The sequence below is a fragment of the Macaca fascicularis genome, chromosome 9 (assembly GCF_037993035.2).
Source record: "Macaca fascicularis isolate 582-1 chromosome 9, T2T-MFA8v1.1".
NCBI classification, from domain to species: Eukaryota; Metazoa; Chordata; class Mammalia; order Primates; family Cercopithecidae; genus Macaca; species Macaca fascicularis.
Genome location: NC_088383.1, coordinates 17,970,176 through 17,993,617, shown reverse-complemented (window position 1 = coordinate 17,993,617; position 23,442 = coordinate 17,970,176). Strand labels below are relative to the sequence as shown.

The 23,442-nt window shown below is 38.8% G+C and overlaps 1 protein-coding gene across 1 annotated transcript in view; it reads left to right on the top strand.

Annotated features, from left to right (window-relative positions):
• The window catches only part of CUBN (cubilin), a 314,813-nt gene that overhangs the window by 37,808 nt on the left and 253,563 nt on the right, over nt 1-23,442 (top strand). Inside the window, exons 15-17 of the mRNA XM_005564724.5 lie at nt 3,989-4,170; nt 6,900-7,062; nt 8,200-8,390. Coding sequence (XP_005564781.3) covers nt 3,989-4,170; nt 6,900-7,062; nt 8,200-8,390 — 536 coding nt within the window. The remainder of the gene's footprint in view (nt 1-3,988; nt 4,171-6,899; nt 7,063-8,199; nt 8,391-23,442) is intronic.

Below are 23,442 nucleotides of genomic sequence, written 5' to 3'. Positions count from 1 at the left end.
ATAGGGGTGATGGTATTCCTGCCTAACTATTAGGGTCTCTTGTATTCAGGGTAGAGAGGAACTTATTCAGAAAGTGTCTGTATGGTGAGGCCCACTCATAACTCTGATAAAAGGTGATATCTGCAGTCGGCCAATTGGTGCTGCAGTCTGTTTCCTGTGGGTTGGGGGTTTCCTCAGTATTGTCCCTGTGGAGTTTGCCAGGAAGATGTTATCAGAAAGGAGTCCTGATCTAGACCCCAAGAGAGGGTTCTTGGACCTTGCACAAGAAAGAATCTGGGGTGAGTCCATAAAGTGAAAGCAAGTTTATTAAGAAAGTAAAGGAATAAAGAATGGCTACTCCATAGGCAGAGCAGCCCATTGTTCAAATTTGTTCGTGAAATAAATGGGTTGTTTGTTCTGTAGATCATCCCACATCTTGGATTTTGCTGTTTGTATTCTACCTGCCATTTGTCATGTTGTTTGTAAACTGATACTTATACCAAAAAGTTTGGTTAAATCTAGGGGGTTTATTTGGTAAAAAATAATCTTTTCAGGAGCTATATGAAATCTGCTTGTCTATTATGACGTTATCATTGGTCAGAGTGTTCTGATCTCCTCAGGTTGAACTTCCTATTAAAAGCCTCTTTTGCACTTCCTCTAACGCTTTTAGCATTCTTTAGGTTCATTATTTATGAACCTAAATAATAACCTCATATTTATGAATATGAGGTTAGAATAACCTCATATTTATGAGTTATTCTTTGCCACCTACAACACGATCATAGTTTGATTTTATTATTTCTTATTTATTTATTTATTATTTGAAGTTCTTTAATAGAATCGAACTTACTCATATCAGCTATTTGGTTGCTCTCATACAGAGATCATGTAGGAAAGGTAGGATAAATGCTTGATTTTCTCTCTTTTTCTTTCTGTTAAAAGTATTCAAATTAATAACTTGGTTCCTTAGCATTCTTCAAAATGGTCACTTACTCCATTTTATTTTGTTTTGTTTTTGATATCTGTACATTTATATATTGTATCATATTTGATGTGCTTTAATCAATTCTAGGCGTTTAAAAATGTTCCATTTTTCCATATTATGTTTGTTATGTTTGTTAATAATTTGTTTTCAAAACTCTGGAAAGTTTTCCAGTTAGTTTCTGAACTCCTTTAACCAAACTCCAGTTACCTTTGAAAGCTTCTTTGCTTTCTGGTCTAAAAAGATGTTCTAGGCTCTTCCTGCACATTATTTACTCTCAGGACTGAAAACCCTGATTTCCCTAAAGAGCTGCGACTCTTACCATGGAAATGGTATTTAGATCTCACAGCCTGGGTGCTACAGATGGCTGTTGTTACTGGGTGTGTCATTGTCCCTAGACCTTTTGGTGGACAGAATTAGAAAACACTGTTTTGTTGTTTTTAAAGAAAAAATATACTATATATTCATAGTGATCTTACACTATTGAGATTACAGAGTTGCGCATATATATATATATTTATTTATTATCATTATTTTTTACCTTACATTTGTACCTCTTCTCTCATACAGTGAAAATCTTGGTTCCCAATGACATGAACATGTTATTTATGTATTTAGTCCTACTGTATACATTTTCAAAATAGCAATACTAATGTTATTACTAGTAGTATGATAACTGGAAACCATTTAAGATTTCTTTGCTCTTTTTTGTGTATTTAAAATATGTTTTGCTTGAGCAGTATAGTCAAATTACAGTGTTTAAGGTCCCCTGGAATATTTCCACTCTCTATGATTGTCAGCTCAATGCAATTATTTCGTCAGTTTCACTTCGCTTGTGTTTTTAAAGAGTTTTTTCATTTCCTTCGAATTTTGCTTTATAATTATGTGAAATATATTTATAGTTCCAAAGCCAAATCAGTGGGCTGGTAGATTGAGAGAAGTCTAGCTTTTTTTCCTGTCCCTTCCACTCGGTTCTTTCTTCCCCCTTAGAGAATAGTTTTTATTAGTTTTTGATTTATCCTTCTATTTAAAAATAAGCAAATGATCACATATAATTGTATTTTCCTCTGTCTTAGATGAAAGGGAGCATAATATACACACTGGTCTATAGTTTGCTTTTTTTCACATCATATATCCTGGAGATTACTCCATAATCAGAGCATAGTATGCTGTTATGTGATGTCTCATTTTCTGTTCAATCAGTACTCTATTGATGGACATTTGCCTTGTTTCCAGTCTTTTGGTCATCTTCTTTTTAGTCTTTTATTTTTTATTTTTGAGACAGGGTGTGATCATGGCTCACAGCAGCCTCAACCACCCAGGCTCAAGTGATCCTCCTGCCTCAGTCTCCCCAGTAACTGGGACTACAGACACACACCACCATACCCAGCTAATTTTAATTTTTTTTATTTTTTGTAGTGATGGGGTCTCCCCATGTTGCCCAGGCTGTTCTTAAACTGGGCTCAAATGATATTCCTGCCTCGGCCTCCCAAAGTGCTGGGACTACAAGCATGAGACACCATGCCCAGCCTTGTTTCCAATCTTTTGGAATTCCAGATGTTACTGCAACAAAATACCTTATTCACTTGTCATATTGTATTTTTGCCAATGTACCTTTGGGATATCTTTCCAAAGGTAGTATTGTTTGGTAAAAAAACAAAAAAATGAAATGCATACGTTTTTGCTAGCTATTGCTATATTCTCTTATGCAGTGACTGTACCATCTTGCCTTCTCTAGCAGTATGCGAGAATGCCTATGTCCCCACAGCCTCTCCAATAATTTGTTTTCAAAACTCTGGATTTTTAACATTCTGAGCGGTAAGAAATGGCATCTCAGTGAAGCTTTTATTTGCACCTTCTTTGTGATGAGTGATGTTGAACATCCTTTCATATGTTTAAGAGACACCTGAACTTTTTTCAGTGCACTCTGTTCATATCTCTATTCTTTTTAGAAGTTCTGTATATTTTGGGATAATAACTCTTTGTTGTGTATTGCATTTTTTCTTGTCATTAATCTTTTACTTTGCTTATGGTATTTTATGCATTTAAAACTGGTAACTTTTAAAGTATTACATTGGGAAATGCATCTTCTTCTGAGGAACTGAGATGTTTTCCCAGTAGGAACCATGAGACTCATGGAAGTAATTTTTTTTTCATTTTTTACTTTGACAGCAACATTTTTATTTGAACAACCTGTATAGCTATGTAAATTTCATATCTTGCTCATCTAAAATGTCACCTTATCACACTTATTTCTAATGTCTGTATTAGTACATGATAGTTTTTTATTATTGTTTCTATCATTTAATTTACAGTAGCATTTCTCATAGAAATCTAAGTCACTATAAATTCTTTGTTAAATAAATGTGGGTATTAATGAAGAACAGGTTCTTCCAGTGACTGGTCAGCAGCGTTAGGGGGCTGGTGTGGTATAATGAGGATGGTAGTGGGGTCAGCATCAGAAAGCCTGGCTCAGTCCCTCACTTGCTCCATTCTTGGAACACTGGCTCGGTCACTACAGACATTTGAATTTTTTCATTTATAAAATGAATGTTTTAACTATATGATAGTATTAAGAAACCTTCTCAAATGAAATTTAGGTAGCACTTAACCATTTTAATATGCAAAGTGATCTGATTTGTTGAAACACATAGGGGTTGGCAGAAGTTCTGGAATTCTTTACAATTTCACATACAGAAATTAATATCCTCAGAGTGAAAAAGATGACTCTACAATCCTGGTATTCATCCCTCAGATGGTCCAGCCCTGTTTAAATTGTGTCAGCATGTGATGGCTCACAAGCACAGAACTTGACACATGGGTGATTCATTTATTTATCAGTTGATACTTCTAGACTTATAACTTTATAAAACTGGAAAATATAAGTCGTGTTTAATTTATGAGGGTGTGTAAAACCACTCATAGTTATTTAAACAAAGTTTGGCTTCTTACACCAAGGACTCTGATCATTCTCCATGAATTATAACATCTATACAAATGTAACATTATTTTTCCTTCTTATTTTAGAGTGTGGAGGTATACTGACTGGTCCTTATGGTTCTATTAAGTCTCCGGGGTATCCTGGAAACTACCCCCCAGGAAGAGATTGTGTCTGGATTATTTCAACTAGTCCTGACCTCCTGGTAACATTCACTTTTGGGACCTTGAGCCTTGAGCACCATGATGACTGCAACAAAGATTACCTTGAGGTAAATAATTATATTTAGATAGAACATATCACAATATGATTAGGACTCAGGGCACTATGGTCTAGCCATGCCCATGGATGATCCCAAAATATTGGCAATAGTTACGTGTATTTCTCAATAGTCAAATCAATATCTAAGTCTTGCGAAGTCTCTATTTTTAATTGTGCCTGTTTGTTGCTTCTTCTTCTGGGTTTCATTTGAATCTGGGAAACAGATTACCTTGCCCTGCTATGGTGTTACCTGGAAGCCCACACCCCTGCCATGAGAATGCAGAATTTATGAAATAAACACTCAATAATAGCCATCTCCTTCAATGCAGATTCAAACCTTCAGTTGTCTGTGGCAAACTGGCAAAGTCTTTTACAATGTAACTGTAGTATTCCATGAAGAGGCCAGGCACAGTGGTTCAAGCCTGAAATCCCAGTACTTTGGGAGGCCGAGGTGGGTGGATCACTTGAGGTTGGGAGTTGGAGACAGCCTGGCCAACGCGGTGAAAACCCATCTCTATTAAAAATACAAAAACTACCTGGGCCAGGTGGCAGGTGCCTGTAACCCCAGCTACTCGTGAGTCTGAGGCAGGAGAATCGTTTAGACCCGGGAGGCTGAGGTTGCAGTGAGCTGAGATCATGCCACTGCACTCCAGCCTGGGTGACAGCGTGAGGCTCTGTCTTAAAAAAAAAAAAAAAAAGAAAAAGAAAAATGATAGTGATTGTGTTGAACTGGTTTAGGTTCCTGGAATAAATTAATCATTATTACTGAGAGGAGAGGTATCAGCCGAAGCTCATTCTGCCTACCCAAAAAGATTAAAATATGGAGAAGGAGAAAAGGCTCCTATACTCAAATGCCATTTATACGTAGGTGTATCAAAAAGTGTTGCTCTTCATTTGTAGACTGAAAAGATAATGGAGAAGATTGAGTTCCTAGGTTGTCCTGTATTTTTTTTATCACCATAAATCTCAGCCACTTGCAGTAATGCTAAAAAGACAATATGCATTTCCAAGTCCATTAGAGAAGAATGGAGTTCAATGGAATTATTCATAAAGGATAGAAGGATGTGGCTCTCAAAAAGGGGCTCCGCAAGTAAAAGTCATTAGTAATTCAGCAATAATGGATTTGAAACCTTTGGGAATGACTGGAAGATCTGTCTCTCTCTGGAAAATTTCTGCAAAATGGTCATTTAAATGTTGACAGAAAAGTGAGTTATCTTGAAATTAATTTTCAATAAATTCCATCAAGTTAAAATTAGAGGCTTTAAAAAATTCCTACACATTCATTTCTGGAGACCATATGATAGAAAGTGTCAACCACTCTGACAGTATTGAAATGTCTCTCATTTCTCTTTAAGCTACAGCATTTCAAAGAACCAGTTAAATATTAGAATAAAGTAATGCTGCCATATAACTTTGATCTCAGTAAAAAAAGTAATTTGAGGCCGGCCAGGCGCGGTGGCTCACGCCTGTAATCCCAGCACTTTGGGAGGCGGAGGCGGGCGGATCACCAGGTCAGGAGATTGAGACCTTCCTAGCTAACATGGTGAAACCCCGTCTCTACTAAAAGTACAAAAAATTAGCTGGGCGTGGTGGCAGGTGCCTGCAGTCCCAGCTACTTGGGAGGCTGAGGCAGGATAATGGCATGAACCCAGGAGACGGAACTTGCAGTGAGCTGCGACCACGCCACTGCACTCCAGCCTGGGCAACAGAGGGAGACTCTGTCTAAAAAAAAAAAAAAAAAAAAAGAAAAGAAAAGTAATTTGAATAGACAAAATTGACCATATTAAAATATTCTTCAGTTCATTGACTCCTCGGTGGTCTATATAGTATAGAATTTGCAATTACAACAGAATTGTAGAGAGATTGACATGATTATAAAATAGATTAAAAACCAACAATTAAAAAAGGATTTCTAAGGTCACATCATTATCATTGTAGTACTTACTATCAAAGTTGCATTTTTAGATTCACTAACCTGTCTTTGTATTGTGTCTAATCTGATGGCACTTCCTCTCTACCTCTGATTCTTCTGAAACCTGAACCAAGTTATGAATCAGTTGGCATCAATGGTGTTCCTTCTTCTGTTTTCTTTGCTTATATTCATTTTCTTCTAGATCACTAAGAATTTATAATGAAAAACAATCAAAGGGGAAAGATATTTGATTAGTAACATCATGAGAAAAATTCAAACTATATGTCCAGCCTTGGAATTGAAATCCAGTCACAGGCCAGGAGCGGTGACTCATGCCTGTAGTCCCAGCACTTTGGGAGGCCAAGACGGGCAGATCATGAGGTCAAGAGATTTAGACCATCCTGGCCAACATGGTGGAACCTCATCTCTACCAAAAATACAGCAATTAGCTGGGCGTAGTGGTAGGCGCCTGTTGTCCCAGCTACTTGGGAGGCTGAGGCAGAAGAATTGCTTGAACCTGCGAGGTGGTGGTTGCAATCAGCTGAGATCGCGCCACTGCACTCCAGCCTGGTGACAGAGCAAGATTCCATCTCAAAAAAAAAAAAAAAAAAAAAAAAAAGATTCAGACAGAGAGAAGGCATTGGGGTGATGGGAGAAGGAGACACCCTTTGCTGAACCTTAGCCATAAGTTAGATTTGGATGTGATGGGTAAACTTCCTTGAGCGATCACTTTTAAATGACAGATTTTCTAAAGTTAATATCCAAAGTGACCTAGTTTGTTAAAAATCTGACCACTTTCAGATTAATGATTCATCCTTTTGTTTTAGATTCGAGATGGTCCTTTGTATCAGGACCCCATTCTTGGGAGGTTCTGCACCACTTTCTCTGTCCCACCGCTCCAGACTACTGGCCCGTTTGCCAGAATTCACTTCCATTCGGACTCCCAGATTAGTGACCAAGGCTTCCATATCACCTACTTAACATCACCTTGTAAGTAACCTACCAGTTGAGAGCTTAAGAGGGACTTGAAGGCCAATGCTATGCTTACATCTGTTTTATATTTTAATGTGATTCAGAGGATGACTGACTGTCTTAGACCAAGAACATTTCTTTATACATATTTCTCTCACAGCTTCAGATTTTTTCTTTATCTTCTCAATGCTCTATTATTAATACTGCAATATCCTTTGATCCCTAAATTATGGGATCCACATCATTATAAAGATGTATGAGGCACCCAAACTTAAATAATTCAGGACGCCAGTCCCTCGTGGTGTTTGATGTTTAGTTGTGAGAGAGGTTTGTGCATGTGAGCAGTGCAGTCTCTCTGGATTTTATCCTCGAATCGAGTCCAGCTGCGCAGGGGCTGGGACTGGCTTCCAGCATCACAGTGTCCCAGACTCTAGAGCTTCACTTCCAGCCAAATACTATTAGCTGTTAGGAACTCACTTGCTTTGATACCTTAAAACAAACAAAACAACAAAACATAGGAAATACTCTATGATTTGGGTTTTTTTAGGGAAGTGGAGGATTTTGTTTATGACATCTATTATTGTGCCCTTAATAAGCATTCACAGAAAAAATACCTTTTAAGTTTCAATATCAGGAAGAGTAACAATGAACATCTTTACTTGTCCCCTTTCTTCATTTCCTTTTCTTTCTGCAGAATCTGGTGCCAACCTCCTGTTCCCCTTTCAATTGTTTTCTGTGCAAATCAACTCCCCCTGGCTACATCTTGCTATTGTGTATTCATTTTTTCTTTAATCTGCTTCATGTATACAGTTATATAGTTCATTTTGTTACATTTTTTATAACCATCTCAAATCTTATTGGAATGAAACAGAGCACTAATGTATTTAAAAAGCAATTTATGAAGAGAATAGTAGATTGGAAGCTAGATGACACATCTCTGCATCTATTTCTTTAAGCCACTGCAGGAATGTCCCACAAACACATCAAATTGAAAATCTTAAAATTAGAGGCACAAGCCTATGGAGGGTGAATAAAGCGGGTATGTGCTTGTGTGTGTGTGTGTGTGTGAGTGTAAATTTTTAGAAACTGGATCCAATGCCTGCGAGCCAGAGCAATGCCATTGGCATGACCTGTTCGTGTCTTCCCTGTTCTTAGCGGATCTGCATTGTGGTGGGAACTACACGGACCCAGAGGGTGAACTCTTCCTGCCTGAGTTGTCTGGGCCTTTCACTCACACCAGGCAATGCGTCTATATGATAAAGCAGCCTCAAGGAGAACAAATACAAATCAACTTCACCCACGTGGAGCTGCAATGCCAGAGTGACAGTTCTCAGAATTACATCGAGGTAACTTTTACTACTCAATCGCCCTTAGATGACATTCATCAACGTTTTTATATTCTGCTGAGTGATGGTCTTCAAAAGATTGTTGGGCCACCAGCAGCCAGATCACCTGAGATCTAGTTAGAAATGCAATAATAACTAAGCTCTAACAACTAAGGTGCAGGCAAATAAGTAAGGCTCATAGGATATACTAATGATATACAGATGTATTATCTAGAATAATTAATACAGGAAAGAACTCAACCCAGGAAAGTGAAGGGATTTGCCCAGATGACCCAGCTAGTCAGTGGTAATGAAGTTTAAGTGTTGAATGATCCTTGTTTTGGAGGTTAGGGTTTTTCCTTCATTTATTCTGCTTGCTGTCCTCCAGATATCTTTAATTGTGATTTAAGTGTGGGTAATGATTGTAATACAGGGAATATTTGAAATAGAGACAGGCCGTTTTTGTTTGCTGGACCTGGTATTTATTTTGCTTAATGATTGGTCAAGCCACAAATTAAAGTGTTGAGCAAGATAAAACATTGTTTTTTGGGCACAATCATTTTACATAAACTAGAGAAGAATTTACAATTTGGTTTGTTTGTGCAAATTAAATCCATTTATTCATCCAGGAAAAACCTATGTGACCTCCTGTCCTCTTCTTTCTACATTTAGACAGAGGAAAGAGAACTGTAGCATAAGATCTAGACCTAGTTGAAGAAGTACATTGGCCATAGCACTACAGCAATATGTATGTATATATGTATCAATTTTTTTTTTTTTTGAGATGGAGTTTCGCTCTTGTCGCCCAGGCTAGAGTACAATGCCGTGATATCGGCTCACCACAACCTCCGCCTCCTGGGTTCAAGCAGTTCTACTGCCTCAGCCTCCCGAGTAGCTGGGATTATAGGCATGTGCCACCACACCCGGCTGATTTTCTATTTTTAGTAGAGACGAGGTTTCTCCATGTTGGGCAGGCTGGTCCTGAACTCCCGACCTCAGGTGATCTGTCTGCCTTGGCCTCCCACAGTGCTGGGATTATAGGCATGAGCCACCACACCTGGCCTGTATTTTTTTTTTTTAATGCTCCATTTTTTTTTTTTTTTTTTTTTTTTTTTTTTGAGACGGAGTCTCGCTGTGTCGCCCAGGCTGAAGTGCAGTGGCCGGATCTCAGCTCACTGCAAGCTCTGCCTCCCGGGTTTTTACGCCATTCTCCTGCCTCAGCCTCCCGAGTAGCCAGGACTACAGGCGCCCGCCACCTCGCCCGGCTAGTTTTTTGTATTTTTTAGTAGAGACGGGGTTTCACCGTGTTAGCCAGGATGGTCTCGAACTCCTGACCTCGTGATCCGCCCGTCTCGGCCTCCCAAAGTGCTGGGATTACAGGCTTGAGCCACCGCACCCGGCCTTAATGCTCCATTTTTTTTGTTTGTTTTTTGTTTTTTGTTTTTGTTATACTTTAAGTTCTAGGGTACATGTGCACAACGTGCAGGTTTGTTACATATGTATACTTGTGCCATGTTGGTGTGCTGCAGCCATCAACTCGTCAGCACCCATCAACTCGTCATTTACATCAGGTATAACTCCCAATGCCATCCTCCCCCCTCCCCCCCCCATAATAGGCCCTAGTGCATGATGTTCCCCTTCCTGAGTCCAAGCGATCTCATTGTTCAATTCCCACCTATGAGTGACAACATGCAGTGTTTGGTTTTCTGTTCTTGCGGTAGTTTGCTGAGAATGATGGTTTCCAGCTGCATCCATGTCCCTACAAAGGACATGAACTCATCCTTTTTCATGGCTGCATAGTATTCCATGGTGTATATGTGCCACATTTTCTCAATCCAGTCTGTCACTGATGGACATTTGGGTTGATTCCAAGTCTTTGCTATTGTGAATAGTGCCGCAATAAACATACATGTACATGTGTCTTTATAGCAGCATGATTTATAATCCTTTGGGTATGTGCTCAGTAATGGGATGGCTGGGTCAAATGGTATTTCTAGTTCTAGATCCTTGAGGAATCGTCACACTGTTTTCCACAATGGTTGAACTAGTTTACAGTCCCACCAACAGTGTAAAAGTGTTCCTATTTCTCCACATCCTCTCCAGCACCTGTTGTTTCCTGACTTTTTAATGATTGCCATTCTAACTGGTGTGAGATGGTGTCTCATTGTGGTTTTGATTTGCATTTCTCTGATGGCCAGTGATGACGAGCATTTTTTCATGTGTCTGTTGGCTGTATGCATGTCTTCTTTTGAGAAATGTCTGTTCATATCCTTTGCCCACTTTTTGATGGGGTTGTTTTTTTTCTTGTAAATTTGTTTGAGTTCTTTGTAGGTTCTGGATATTAGCCCTTTGTCAGATGAGTAGATTGCAAAAATTTTCTCCCATTCTGTAGGTTGCCCGTTCACTCTGATGGTAGTTTCTTTTGCTGTGCAGAAGGTCTTTACTTTAATTAGATCCTGTTTGTCAATTATGGCTTTTGTTGCTGTTGCTTTTGGTGTTTTAGACATGAAGTCCTTGCCCATGCCTATGTCCTGAATGGTATTACCTAGGTTTTCTTCTAGGGTTTTTATGGTTTTAGGTCTAACATTTAAGTCTCTAATCCATCTTGAATTAATTTTCGTATAAGGAGTAAGGAAAGGATCCAGTTTCAGCTTTCTACTTATGGCTAGCCAATTGTCCCCAGCACCATTTGTTAAATAGGGAATCCTTTCCCCATTTCTTGTTTTTGTCAGGTTTGTCAAAGATCAGATGGCTGTAGATGTGTGGTATTATTTCTGAGGACTCTGTTCTGTTCCATTGGTCTATATCTCTGTTTTGGTACCAGTACCATGCTGTTTTGGTTACTGTAGCCTTGTAGTATAGTTTGAAGTCAGGTAGCATGATGCCTCCAGCTTTGTTCTTTTGACTTAGGATGGTCTTGGCAATGCAGGGTCTTTTTTGGTTCCATATGAACTTTAAAACAGTTTTTTCCAATTCTGTGAAGAAACTCATTGGTAGCTTGATGGGGATGGCATTGAATCTATAAATTACCTTGGGCAGTATGGCCATTTTCACAATATTGATTCTTCCTATCCATGAGCATGGTATGTTCTTCCATTTGTTTGTGTCCTCTTTTATTTCACTGAGCAGTGGTTTGTAGTTCTCCTTGAAGAGGTCCTTTACATCCATTGTAAGTTGGATTCCTAGGTATTTTATTCTCTTTGAAGCAATTGTGAATGGAAGTTCATTCATGATTTGGCTCTCTGTTTGTCTGTCACTGGCGTATAAGAATGCTTGTGATTTTTGCACATTAATTTTGTATCCTGAGACTTTGCTGAAGTTGCTTATCAACTTCAGGAGATTTTGGGCTGAGATAATGGGGTTTTCTAAATATACAATCATGTCCTCTGCAAACAGGGACAATTTGACTTCTTCTTTTCCTAACTGAATAGCCTTTATTTCTTTCTCTTGCCTGATTGCCCTAGCCAGAACTTCCAACACTATGTTGAATAGGAGTGGTGAGAGAGGGCATCCCTGTCTTGTGCCAGTTTTCAAAGGGAATTTTTCCAGTTTTTGCCCATTCAGTATGATATTAGCTGTGGGTTTGTCATAAATAGCTCTTATTATTTTGAGATACGTGCCATCAATACGGAATTTATTGAGCATTTTTAGCATGAAGGGCTGTTGAATTTTGTCAAAGGCCTTTTCTGCATCTATTGAGATAATCATGTGGTTTTTGTCTTTGGTTCTGTTTATACGCTGGATTACGTTTATTGATTTGCGAATGTTGAACCAGCCTTGCATCCCAGGGATGAAGCCCACTTGATCATGGTGGATAAGCTTTTTGGTGTGCTGCTGGATTCAGTTTGCGAGTATCTTATTGAGGATTTTTGCATCGATGTTCATCAGGGATATTGGTCTAAAATTCTCTTGTTTTGTTGTGTCTCTGCTAGGCTTTGGTATCAGGATGATGTTGGCCTCATAAAATGAGTTAGGGAGGATTCCCTCTTTTTCTATTGATTGGAATAGTTTCAGAAGGAATGGTACCAGCTCCTCCTTGTACCTCTGGTAGAATTCGGCTGTGAATCCATCTGGTCCTGGACTTTTTTTGGTTGGTAGGCTATTAATTATTGCCTCAATTTCAGAGCCTGCTATTGGTCTATTCAGGGATTCAACTTCTTTCTGGTTTAGTCTTGGGAGAGTGTAGGTGTCCAGGAAATTATCCATTTCTTCTAGATTTTCTAGTTTATTTGCGTAGAGGTGTTTATAGTATTCTCTGATGGTAGTTTGTATTTCTGTGGGGTCTGTGGCGATATCCCCTTTATCATTTTTTATTGCATCTATTTGATTCTTCTCTCTTTTCTTCTTTATTAGTCTTGCTAGCAGTCTATCAATTTTGTCACTCTTTTCAAAAAACCAACTCCTGGATTCATTGATTTTTTGGAGGGTTTTTTGTGTCTCTATCTCCTTCAGTTCTGCTCTGATCTTAGTTATTTCTTGCCTTCTGCTAGCTTTTGAATGTGTTTGCTCTTGCTTCTCTAGTTCTTTTAATTGTGATATTAGAGTGTCAATTTTAGATCTTTCCAGCTTTCTCTTGTGGGCATTTAGTGCTATACATTTCCCTCTACACACTGCTTTAAATGTGTCCCAGAGATTCTGGTATGTTGTAGCTTTGTTCTCATTGGTTTCAAAGAACATCTTTATTTCTGCCTTCATTTCTTTATGGACCCAGTAGTCATTCAGGAGCAGGTTGTTCAGTTTCCATGTAGTTGAGCAGTTTTGATTGAGTTTCTTAGTCCTGAGTTCTAGTTTGATTGCACTGTGGTCTGAGAGACAGTTTGTTATAGTTTCTGTTCTTTTACATTTGCTGAGGAGTGCTTTACTTCCAACTATGTGGTCAATTTTGTGATATGGTGCTGAGAAGAATGTATATATCTGTTGATTTGGGGTGGAGAGTTCTATAGATGTCTATTAGGTCTGCTTGGTGCAGAGTTGAGTTCAATTCCTGGATATTCTTGTTAACTTTCTGTCTCGTTGATCTGTCTAATGTTGACAGTGGGGTGTTGAAGTCTCCTATTATTATTGTATGGGAGTCTGAGTCTCTTTGTAAGTCTCTAAGGACTTGCTTGATGAATCTGGGTGCTCCTGTATTGGGTGCATATATATTTAGGATAGTTAGCTCTTCCTGTTGAATTGATCCCTTTACCATTATGTAATGGCCTTCTTTGTCTCTTTTGATCTTTGATGGTTTAAAGTCTCTTTTATCAGAGACTAGGAATGCAAGCCCTGCTTTCTTTTGTTCTCCATTTGCTTGGTAGATCTCCCTCCATCCCTTTATTTTGAGCCTATGTGTGTCTCTGCACGTGAGATGGGTCTCCTGAATACAGCAGACTGATGAGTCTTGACTCTTTATCCAATTTGCCAGTCTGTGTCTTTTAGTTGGACCATTTAGTTCATTTACATTTAAGGTTAATATTGTTATGTGTGAACTTGATCCTGTTATTGTGATGTTAGCTGGTTATTTTGCTCGTTAGTTGATGCAGTTTCTTCCTAGCATCGATAGCCTTTACATTTTGGCATGTTTTTGCAATGGCTGGCACTGGTTGTTCCTTTCCATGTTTAGTGCTTCCTTCAGGGTCTCTTGTAGGGCAGGCCTGGTGGTGACAAAATCTCTAAGCATTTGCTTATCTGTAAAGGATTTTATTTCCCCTTCACTTATGAAACAGTTTGGCTGGATATGAAATTCTGGGTTGAAAATTCTTTTCTTTAAGAATGTTGAATATTGGCCCCCACTCTCTTCTGGCTTGGAGAGTATCTGCCGAGAGATCTGCTGTTAGTCTGATGGGCTTCCCTTTGTGGGTAACCCGACCTTTCTCTCTGGCTGCCCTTAACATTTTTTCCTTCTTTCAACTTTGGTGAATCTGACAATGATGTGTCTTGGAGTTGCTCTTCTCAAAGAGTATCTTTGTGGTGTTCTCTGTATTTCCTGAATTTGAATGTTGGCCTGCCTTACTAGGTTGGGGAAGTTCACCTGGATGATATCCTGCAGAGTGTTTTCCGACTTGGTTCCATTTTCCCCCTCACTTTCAGGCACCCCAATCAGACGTAGATTTGGTCTTTTCACATAATCCCATACTTCTTGAAGGCTTTGTTCATTTCTTTTTCCTCTTTTTTCTTTAGACTTCTCTTCTCGCTTCATTTCATTCCTTTGATCCTCAATCGCTGATACTCTTTCTTCCAGTTGATCGAGTCGGTTACTGAAGCTTGTGCATTTGTCACGTATTTCTCGTGTCATGGTTTTTATCTCTGTCAGTTCATTTATGGCCTTCTCTGCATTGATTATTCTAGTTATCCATTCTTCCATTCTTTTTTCAAGATTTTTAGTTTCTTTGCGCTGGGTACATAATTCCTCCTTTAGCTCTGAGAAGTTTGATGAACTGAAGCCTTCTTCTCTCAACTCCTCAAAGTCATTCTCCGTCCAGCTTTGATCCATTGCTGGTGATGAGCTGCATTCCTTTGGAGGGGGAGATGTGCTCTTATTTTTTGAATTTCTAGCTTTTCTGCCCTGCTTTTTCCCCATCTTTGTGGTTTTATCTGCCTTTGGTCTTTGATGATGGTGACGTACTGATGGGGTTTTGGTGTGGGTGTCCTTTCTGTTTGTTGGTTTTCCTTCTAACAGTCAGGACCCTCAGCTGTAGGTCTTTTGGAGATTGCTTGAGGTCCACTCCAGACCATGTTTGCCTGGGTATCAGCAGCGGAGGCTGCAGAAGATAGAATATTGCTGAACAGTGAGTGATCCTGTCTAATTCTTGCTCTGGAAGCTTTGTCTCAGGGGTGTACCCCGCCATGTGAGGTGTGGGGTGTCAGTCTGCAGCTCAGTTGAAACTGCAGAAATCACCCATCTTCTGTGTCGCTCACACTGGGAGCTGGAGACTGGAGCTGTTCCTATTCGGCCATCTTGCTCCGGGGACCACAATAATAGCACCTGTATTTTTTTTTAATCCAGAAATTTTTATTTCAGGTCATTTCAGAATGGGTATATTTATTGAATTTAGGTTTTCTAAAGTCTATTACAAAGTATATTAAAGTTTTAGGCTATGGAAGAATTTCAAATATTTTTATGTAAATCAAAATTAAATTATCAACCCTTTTTTTTTTAACTTTTGAGAACAGCAAAATAGCTCTTCATTAGAGAGTGCTTGCTATACTCTGGGCACTATTATAAGACTTTAAAATAGTATAACAAGTTAAATAGATAATGATTATTGTCAGCTTACTGCCTGCCATGTGTGGTAAGTGCTTTTCATGAGTTAATTCATTGAATCCTCACAACAACCATTATTATTTCTGTTTTAATCTTAGGAAACTGTAGCCCAGAGAAGTCACTTGTGCACAGTTACATGTCTAGCAAGTAGTGGAGCTGGGATTCAAATTTAGGAGATCTAGTTATACTGATCTTCAGTAAGAACAGAAATGCACTTGTGCGACTTTGACTACAAGTGGTGTCTCATCTTCCATAGGGAGAAAGGTCTTGTGAATTACCCAGTTCCATACCTGGCTCTCCGATCATGAGACTTTTAAAACATGAAGCCAAGCATCATGATTTTCTCAGATAGGCAAGAATGTAACTAATTTTCAGGGAAATTTGTGGCCTTTTCTATTAAAACCTTCATAGCAGTTCTGTGGTTCTAAAGAACTATCAGTACCTCTGAATGGTTCCTTCTCTCTGGCTTTGCAGAACACTAGAACTGAATTTCAGTGAGTGGTTCCATGAAGTCCTCTGAATTGTTCTGAAAAGTTAGCACAAAAAATCATAAAATTGGCTTTGGAAGATTTAATTTCATAAACCGGAACGGTGGAATGTTTTGTAGCCAGAAGGTGATTAAACTTAGTTCACCTAACTTTTTATTTTAGTTCATTTGTCAGATGACTGTATAATCTTGGACAATTCTTTATCTGGATGTTTCAGTTCCTACTTCAGTAAGATACCCTATCTATTTCTCTAAACTTTAGGGGTAAAATCAGGAAATAAATGATAAAAGAAGCTTGAAGAGTTAAAAAATATTATTCAAGTGCAAGGTTTTTCTGGACCAAAGTTTTAACTCTAGCCTTGAATTTATCAGTTCAGAGACAGCCAATGTGGCTCTCACGGTTGGCCAGTGAGGTATCTACATTCTGGTGTAACCATATATCGTCAAAGTCTTGACCACATTTCCCTCAGGGATTGTTGATGGAAAAAAAAAAAAACTGCATTATTCAGAAGGACAGGTCATGTATGGTGATTTAAATATTAATAGTTTGATAGATTTTTCTATTATATCTTTGACCAACCAGCCTAAAGGAATACAACCAGTGTATCTGTAGAATTTTGGCATCAGCAAGGACCTTAATTTTACAAATGAGATAATTGAGGCTCACAAAGGTCAAACTCTAGTTATTGTCAAAGTAGAACTTAGATGTACCTCTGTGAGATTCTAGATAGACATACATTGACTTTGGTTAAAGCTCTTGTGTTTAAATCATCTGTATCCATTGGGAAAATTTGTGAACTGAACTCATTTTCTAGAAAGTGTATTCACTTCTCTTGATGTTCTTCAGATAGTGGTCATAGAAGAAAGTGACACAGGAACCAAATTCTAATGATGTTATTATGACTCAATATATTGTTCCCTAAAATGATGACTTCATTTTTTAAAGCTATCGCTAAAAAACGAAAGATTTATGAAAAAGAATTTAAAAAAGAACGTTGGTATTTCCAATACTTTGGTGGTTTAGAGGAGGATGACTTTGTCCTTTACTAACTCCATTGATGAGTAAAAGCAGTCCACCCAAAATTTTAGAAAGAATGGAGAACAGAAAAGAAATTCTACAGACATGTGGGAGAATGATCCTAAGGACATTTACTTTGAGTGTGAGTAGGTGTACTTTTAAGAATCCTAGATCTTCTTTTTATGTGGTTTTAGGTGCCTTGGTTGCCGGGCAAACATATCCTTCAAATGAAAATTAAGGTACCATTGCTGAGTGTGTATCTTTCATGGATACTGTGGTTCTGAAAGACTTACTTTTGCTCAGCAAGAGAGTTCCATAAGCATTCATTAGAGAATAGATTTTAACTGCAAACGATAAGAATAGTATTGACCTAGTGTAGCATATCTTTCTTTTTTTTTAACACAAGAAGCAAACATTAACATATTAATTCTTAGATTTATATCTCTCTCAAGTGAAGTTTCTACTTTTAAAGATACACATTACCTATGGAAGATGTGACATGGCTACAAATGAATGAATACAAGAACAGATCAATTGTTAGTTCATCTGTTTTTGTCGAAGAGAGCTTTTAAATTGTATGGAATAGTTCAATGAAGGTGATGGAAGCATCTTTCCAGAATAAAAAGCAGCACCTCTCATTAATATTTCATAAGTGATTTAAGTCATCAGAACTCTGAGTGAAGGACACATAGGTAGTAATGAAAGTTTAATTTTTAATCCCAGAGAAGGGAAGTCGTAGGCTGAATAATAAATTCAGAAGGCTATAGGATGTTAAGGTGAAGGCTTGAGGTAGGATACGAAGGGAAATGAGTAGAATTGTTCACCCATCAAATCTCCTTGACCAGTCCCGAAGTATCTGGCTCCTCTCCCCGAAGACACTGAGGAACTGGAAAGGGAGCTCTACTAGAGAGGCTGATAAGGGGCAGGGAGAGTGATGTGCCTTCTGGAGAAAGAGAAGGGCTTTTGAGAAGTTGTTCTTTCTTAGATGTGGAAAGCAAACACAAACAGAAAACTTGAAAACATAATCAATAAGACAGGAAGGAGTAATTTACATTGAATTTGATTTCTGAAATCCAGGGAATATAACTGTTCTACAAGTGGCATTGAACCCCAAATTCATCATATTTTAGACCTCTATGACAATCCCAGTAAATTAACAAAGCAGAAATTGTACACCTCTTCACAATATAACATAATCCAAAATTATTGATAAACATTTTAAAATGCCCAAGTGTGTGGAAGTATGTGAACTCTCTCCAAAATAATCATTGGATTGAGAAAGAAATAAAAAAATGAAAGACTATATAGAAAATGACAAACAGGAAATGCTGTGTACCTGTGAGATGTGATGAAACTCAACTCCCTGGTAAAATCTTTAAGATTTAAAAGAAGAGAACCAATATAATTGGGAAAGTGGGAGAGCAGAAGCTGAGGCAGGAAGGTCTGTCCTCCTCCGTCTGAACCTTTTCTTTCACCACCTTCCCCTCCATCCTTTCCTCTACCTTCTCCTCCCCTCCAACTCCTGCTTTGCCCTAAGCAGCACTCCCGCATCTCCTGCATGTCTTTAGATGAATGCAAATTCACAAAGGACCTCCTTTTGTGACTTCTTAGGCATTGAGGTGATTCCGCTATGAGCTTGGGATTGGGTGGGGGAGAGCCAGGAATTGTGGAATGCACGAGGCACTTGCTTCCCTCGAGTGGACCTGCTGCTTAGAGTCTCATGGCTGCAATTCACAGAATACACACCTAAATGTCAGAAAAAGAATAAGGCCTGGAGCAAGCAAACACACCACGTAGGCTGAATAGTATTGTGTTTTTCAGTTAAGTACATATTTGAAATTAATTGTAGGTCAGAAAAACATCTTTCTAGAGAGGGTAGGATGAAGGGAAAAGGGGGAGATGCTCAAGAGTTTGCATTCTTGGCTGGGCATGGTGGCTCATGCCTGTAACCCCAGCACTTTGGGAGGCTGAGGAGAGAGGATCACCTAGGTCAGGAGTTTGAGATCAGCCTGGCCAACATGGTATGAAACCCCATCTCTACTAAAAATACAAAAAAAATTAGCTGGGTGTGGTGGCGGGCACCTGTAGTCCCAGCTACTTGGGGGGCTGAGGCAGGAGAATCACTTGAATCAAAGAGGTGGAGTTTGCAGTGAGCCGAGATCATACCACTGCATTCCAGCTTGGGTGACAGAGTGAGACTCCATCTAAAAAAAAAAAAAAGAGTTTGCATTCTTGAGCATATTGAATTTAGGGTTTTGACAGAGACTAGGAACATTTGGTTAGACTCTGAGCTCTGTTGTTGTCAGCACAGCTTTTCCACAACTGCTGGGCCATCCTGATGCTTTTTAGTGAAGGAAGAAGATAGGCCATTCCTCTAGTGAAATAATTCTGCAGGTTGGAGTAGTGGGAGGCAGGAAAAAGACTGAGAGATGATAGAACACCTAATTTGGAAGTGTGAGAGGATGTAGAGAATACATTTTTGCTGTGTTTGAAGGAGTTGCATGCTCATGTAGAAATTGCAAACCCATTGAACATGCGTGATGTAGAGCAGTAAGTAGGAATAAGAGGATATGGATGGATCATTAATCAAGAACATTACAAACTCCTAGGTCAAATAGAGGGTGTGGCTAGTACTTTTCTGATATGAGATGGAAACAATATTGCATGGACACATGATACAACCCTTCAGCTCTCTGCGTTACTAAAGGCAAGATACCTGTAAGCCACAGCTTCCTCATGTGTAATAGGGATAGTAATAGTGCTTTCCTAAAAGGGAGTAAAAAAGACCATTCATTCATTTATCTATTCATTCTCTAAATATTTATCACACCACTTAGGTTCCAGTCACCATGCTGGGAATGGGTATGTAAAATAGATATTAAATAAGTAAGCATACAATACATAATTTCAAGAGGGGATAAGTATGGGCAGGAAAGAAACAGTACTGTGAGAGAAAAGAACAGGGCTACTGACTTAGTGGAGCAGTTTGAGATTGCTTCTCAAGGGTGTTTGTATGGCTAACTCGTTCTCATCTGTAGACCCTGTATGTGGGATCTGCAGATGAGGAGTGTGTAATGCAAAGAGCTGAGAGAAGGAGGACTCCAGGTAGAGGTGCTAACCCAGCCCTAGAGACTGAAGTCAGAAAAAATAAACTAAAATAATTGAAAATAGACCAGGGTGGCTGGAATCACACAGGGATGGAAGAGAGAAATGTGGGTTAGGCAGGAGCTAGACCCTGAAGGGTCTTCAAGGCTGAGATAAAGAGCCTGGGTTACATTCTATATGCAAGGACAAACAATTAGAATGGTCCTTGTACAGTGCCTGTCACACAATGAATGCTCACTAAAGTTAACATCATGATGATAATGATGATGACGATGATGATGATGATGATGGAGAGGAGAAGAGAGGGCAGGAGAAGGTGACCTACTGGAATTTGCAATCATAAAGGAAGGCACTTCTAGGTAAAACTTACTCACATGTTCTTGATTTTGGAATATCAGATCTTAAAAGATCAGATAAAGATCTTTATTAATAGAGATGTTAGATTTATTAAATTTATTAATAGAGATGTTAGAAGGGACACTTTCACACAGCATGAAAAGGTTTAAAATATCAACTCTAAAATCATGAAACATACTAATAAAGAACAAAGGATAATAACAAAAGTAAATGATTTTGAGATCTTAAATGGCTTCTCTCATCTCTTATCCTCCTCACCCCTTATTCTCTCATCAGAGGCAGGGCCTCATTCCTCTCCTGCTCACCCAGATTAGCTCAAGGCTCCTCTCTAAGATCCAGTCTTCACTTAGCTAAGACTTATGTCACTGTGAAGCTCACTTCACAGAAAGCCACATGTTAAACACTACCATACGGTGTGGTTCTGTTTTCAGCTCTCAGATGGACTAAGCGTAAGTGCCAGCATATTTGGTTGGCTTTGAATTAAAATTTAATGCTTCTTATTTTAGAAATTGTAGTATAAAACCAAATCTGGATTCATAGCAGAGGAAGACAAATGAGCATGCATATTAAGACAGGGCTTTGGGACTTGTTCCAGATGTTAAAGCTCACGATTCACTGGGCTCAAGAGCCCACATTTAAAATTTCATGTAAATGGTGTTTCTCAGCCCAGTAAATTTTAGTTCTCTCTATAGAAAATCATTCCTTTACAAAAACTTGTTTTTTTTATGAGTAGTTTGTCTTCAGGAACTAGTTTAATCTGATGAATGTAAAAATTGGAAGCCATTTGGAATACACCATAGGCAAAACATCCTGGGACCTGAAACCTTCAGTGTTTCCTGGACGAATAAGGCAATCCACAAGAAATCTGAACCTGGTCCATGAAACACTAGAAGTTTGAATTGGTCCTTGTTGTTTCCTTGCAAATGCGATTCACTAAAAAGAATGAATTCACTGTGACTCTTCTGCAAGTGATCACGGCATGGCTTCACCTGACTTAGAAAAATTCAGTTTTTCTGAACAAACCAAGCTCAGATATTAGTCATCTTTCTCTAGGTTATGCTGCAATAACAAACAATTAGTAACAACAACCAGAAAGATAAAAAACAATAACAAACCAAAAGCATCTGTGGCTTCCAACAATGTATGTTTATTCTCTGCTCACGTTAGCATGTTGGTTTTGGATCCGTTGCAGTTCTGTTTCCTATGTCTGTTTCCTGTGTCTTCACCACCCCGAGACCCAGGCTCTAGAGCTTGTGAGGGGAAAGGTAAAAGATGGTTGAATTATGCAGTGACTTCCAAGGCTTTTACTTGGAAATTGGTGTATCACTTTTGCTCATGTTCTGTTGGGCAAAGCAAGTCCTATGGCTAAGCCCATAGTCAATGAGAAGAATATGTATTAATTCTCCCTATAGCGATATTGCAAGTCACATGGCAAAAAGCATAGATAGTCAATCCTTTTACAGGAAGGGAAGTGAATAACTATGTAAAATAATGCCATCCATCCCAGTTCATGAGCATAAAGGAAAGAGATTTTTTTTTTTTTGGTGGGGGTGCAAATTTATCAAATCCTAGATTATTGAATGCAACACACGCTGCAGAAGTAGTTAGGGTCACTTTAGAACATTTGATGAATTTTATTCTAGTATCTCTTTCAAAGGAGTCATAGTTAAAGTATTGCCATGTCTAGGATCCAGGGAGAATATAGGCTTTCAGAATTAATAAGGTTTCATTTCCACAGAGAGAGAGAGAAACAGAGCCAAAATCAATTGCACCTTCTAGGTTCAGGGCCCTTGAGCCCTATAAGTTCCACTTAAAACATTTGGACTACAGCTGCCTTTCTCCTTGCTAAAATCCTTGAATTTCATTAGTCAGGGCCCAGGGGAATGACCCACTTTAGCTTGCAGCAATGCTATTTGGCTGTTTTTTTTTTGTTTTTTTTTTTTCTTCTTGTCATCTTCTAATGGGGAAAATAGAAAAGAGAGACTACAGTCTTCGAGGAAGCAAATAGAACCCTGGAGGATTAGAGAGCAGGAAGATAACTTACTCTGTGTTTTATGCTTTCTAGTTTTCAAGAACTGCAGTATGTCTGTATCTCTAACAAAAACTGAACCATTATACTGTACCTTAAAATTAATGAATCAACAAGAATTTGTCAAATACCTATTTGCAAAGTTTTTTTATTAGATGCCGAAGGGCAAACAGAAATTTTCCCTTCCCTCAGAGACTTGCTATTAGAAATTTAGCATAACTTTACTATGATATGTGAAATTTGTGTTACAGATGTTGTAAGAGCTCAGAGAAAGGAAGTAGTATGAGCCTGAGTCAGTGGAGAGGCATGTGATTTTTCATGTCTGTGTCAGACTCTATCATATGGCTGAATCGTAATTTATTTAATCATCTCACTATTATTAGGCCTTTAGAATGGTTTCAATTATTGTCATTAAGAGCATACTTGGATGTGGATCTGTGTGTGTCTTTTCCTGCATGTTGAATATCCTTGTGATACAGCATTAGAAGGGAAATACCCTTAATACATATTGTCAGGTTATTTTCCAGAACTTTATACTTCCACCAGTTATGGATGAGAGTAACTGTATCACCATATCCCTACCAGCTTTGAATATCATCCTTTAAAAATCTTTCCTTTACTGGCTAGGCACAGTGGTTCACATCTGTAATCCCCGCACTTTAGGAGGCCAAGGCAGGCAGATCACCTGAGGTCAAGATTTCAAGACCAGCCTGGCCAACGTAGCGAAACCCCATCTCTACTAAAAATACAAAAATTAGCTGGGTGTGGTGGCGTGACCCTGCAGTCTCAGCTACTTGGGAGGCTGGGGCAGGAGAATTGCTTGAATCTGGGAGG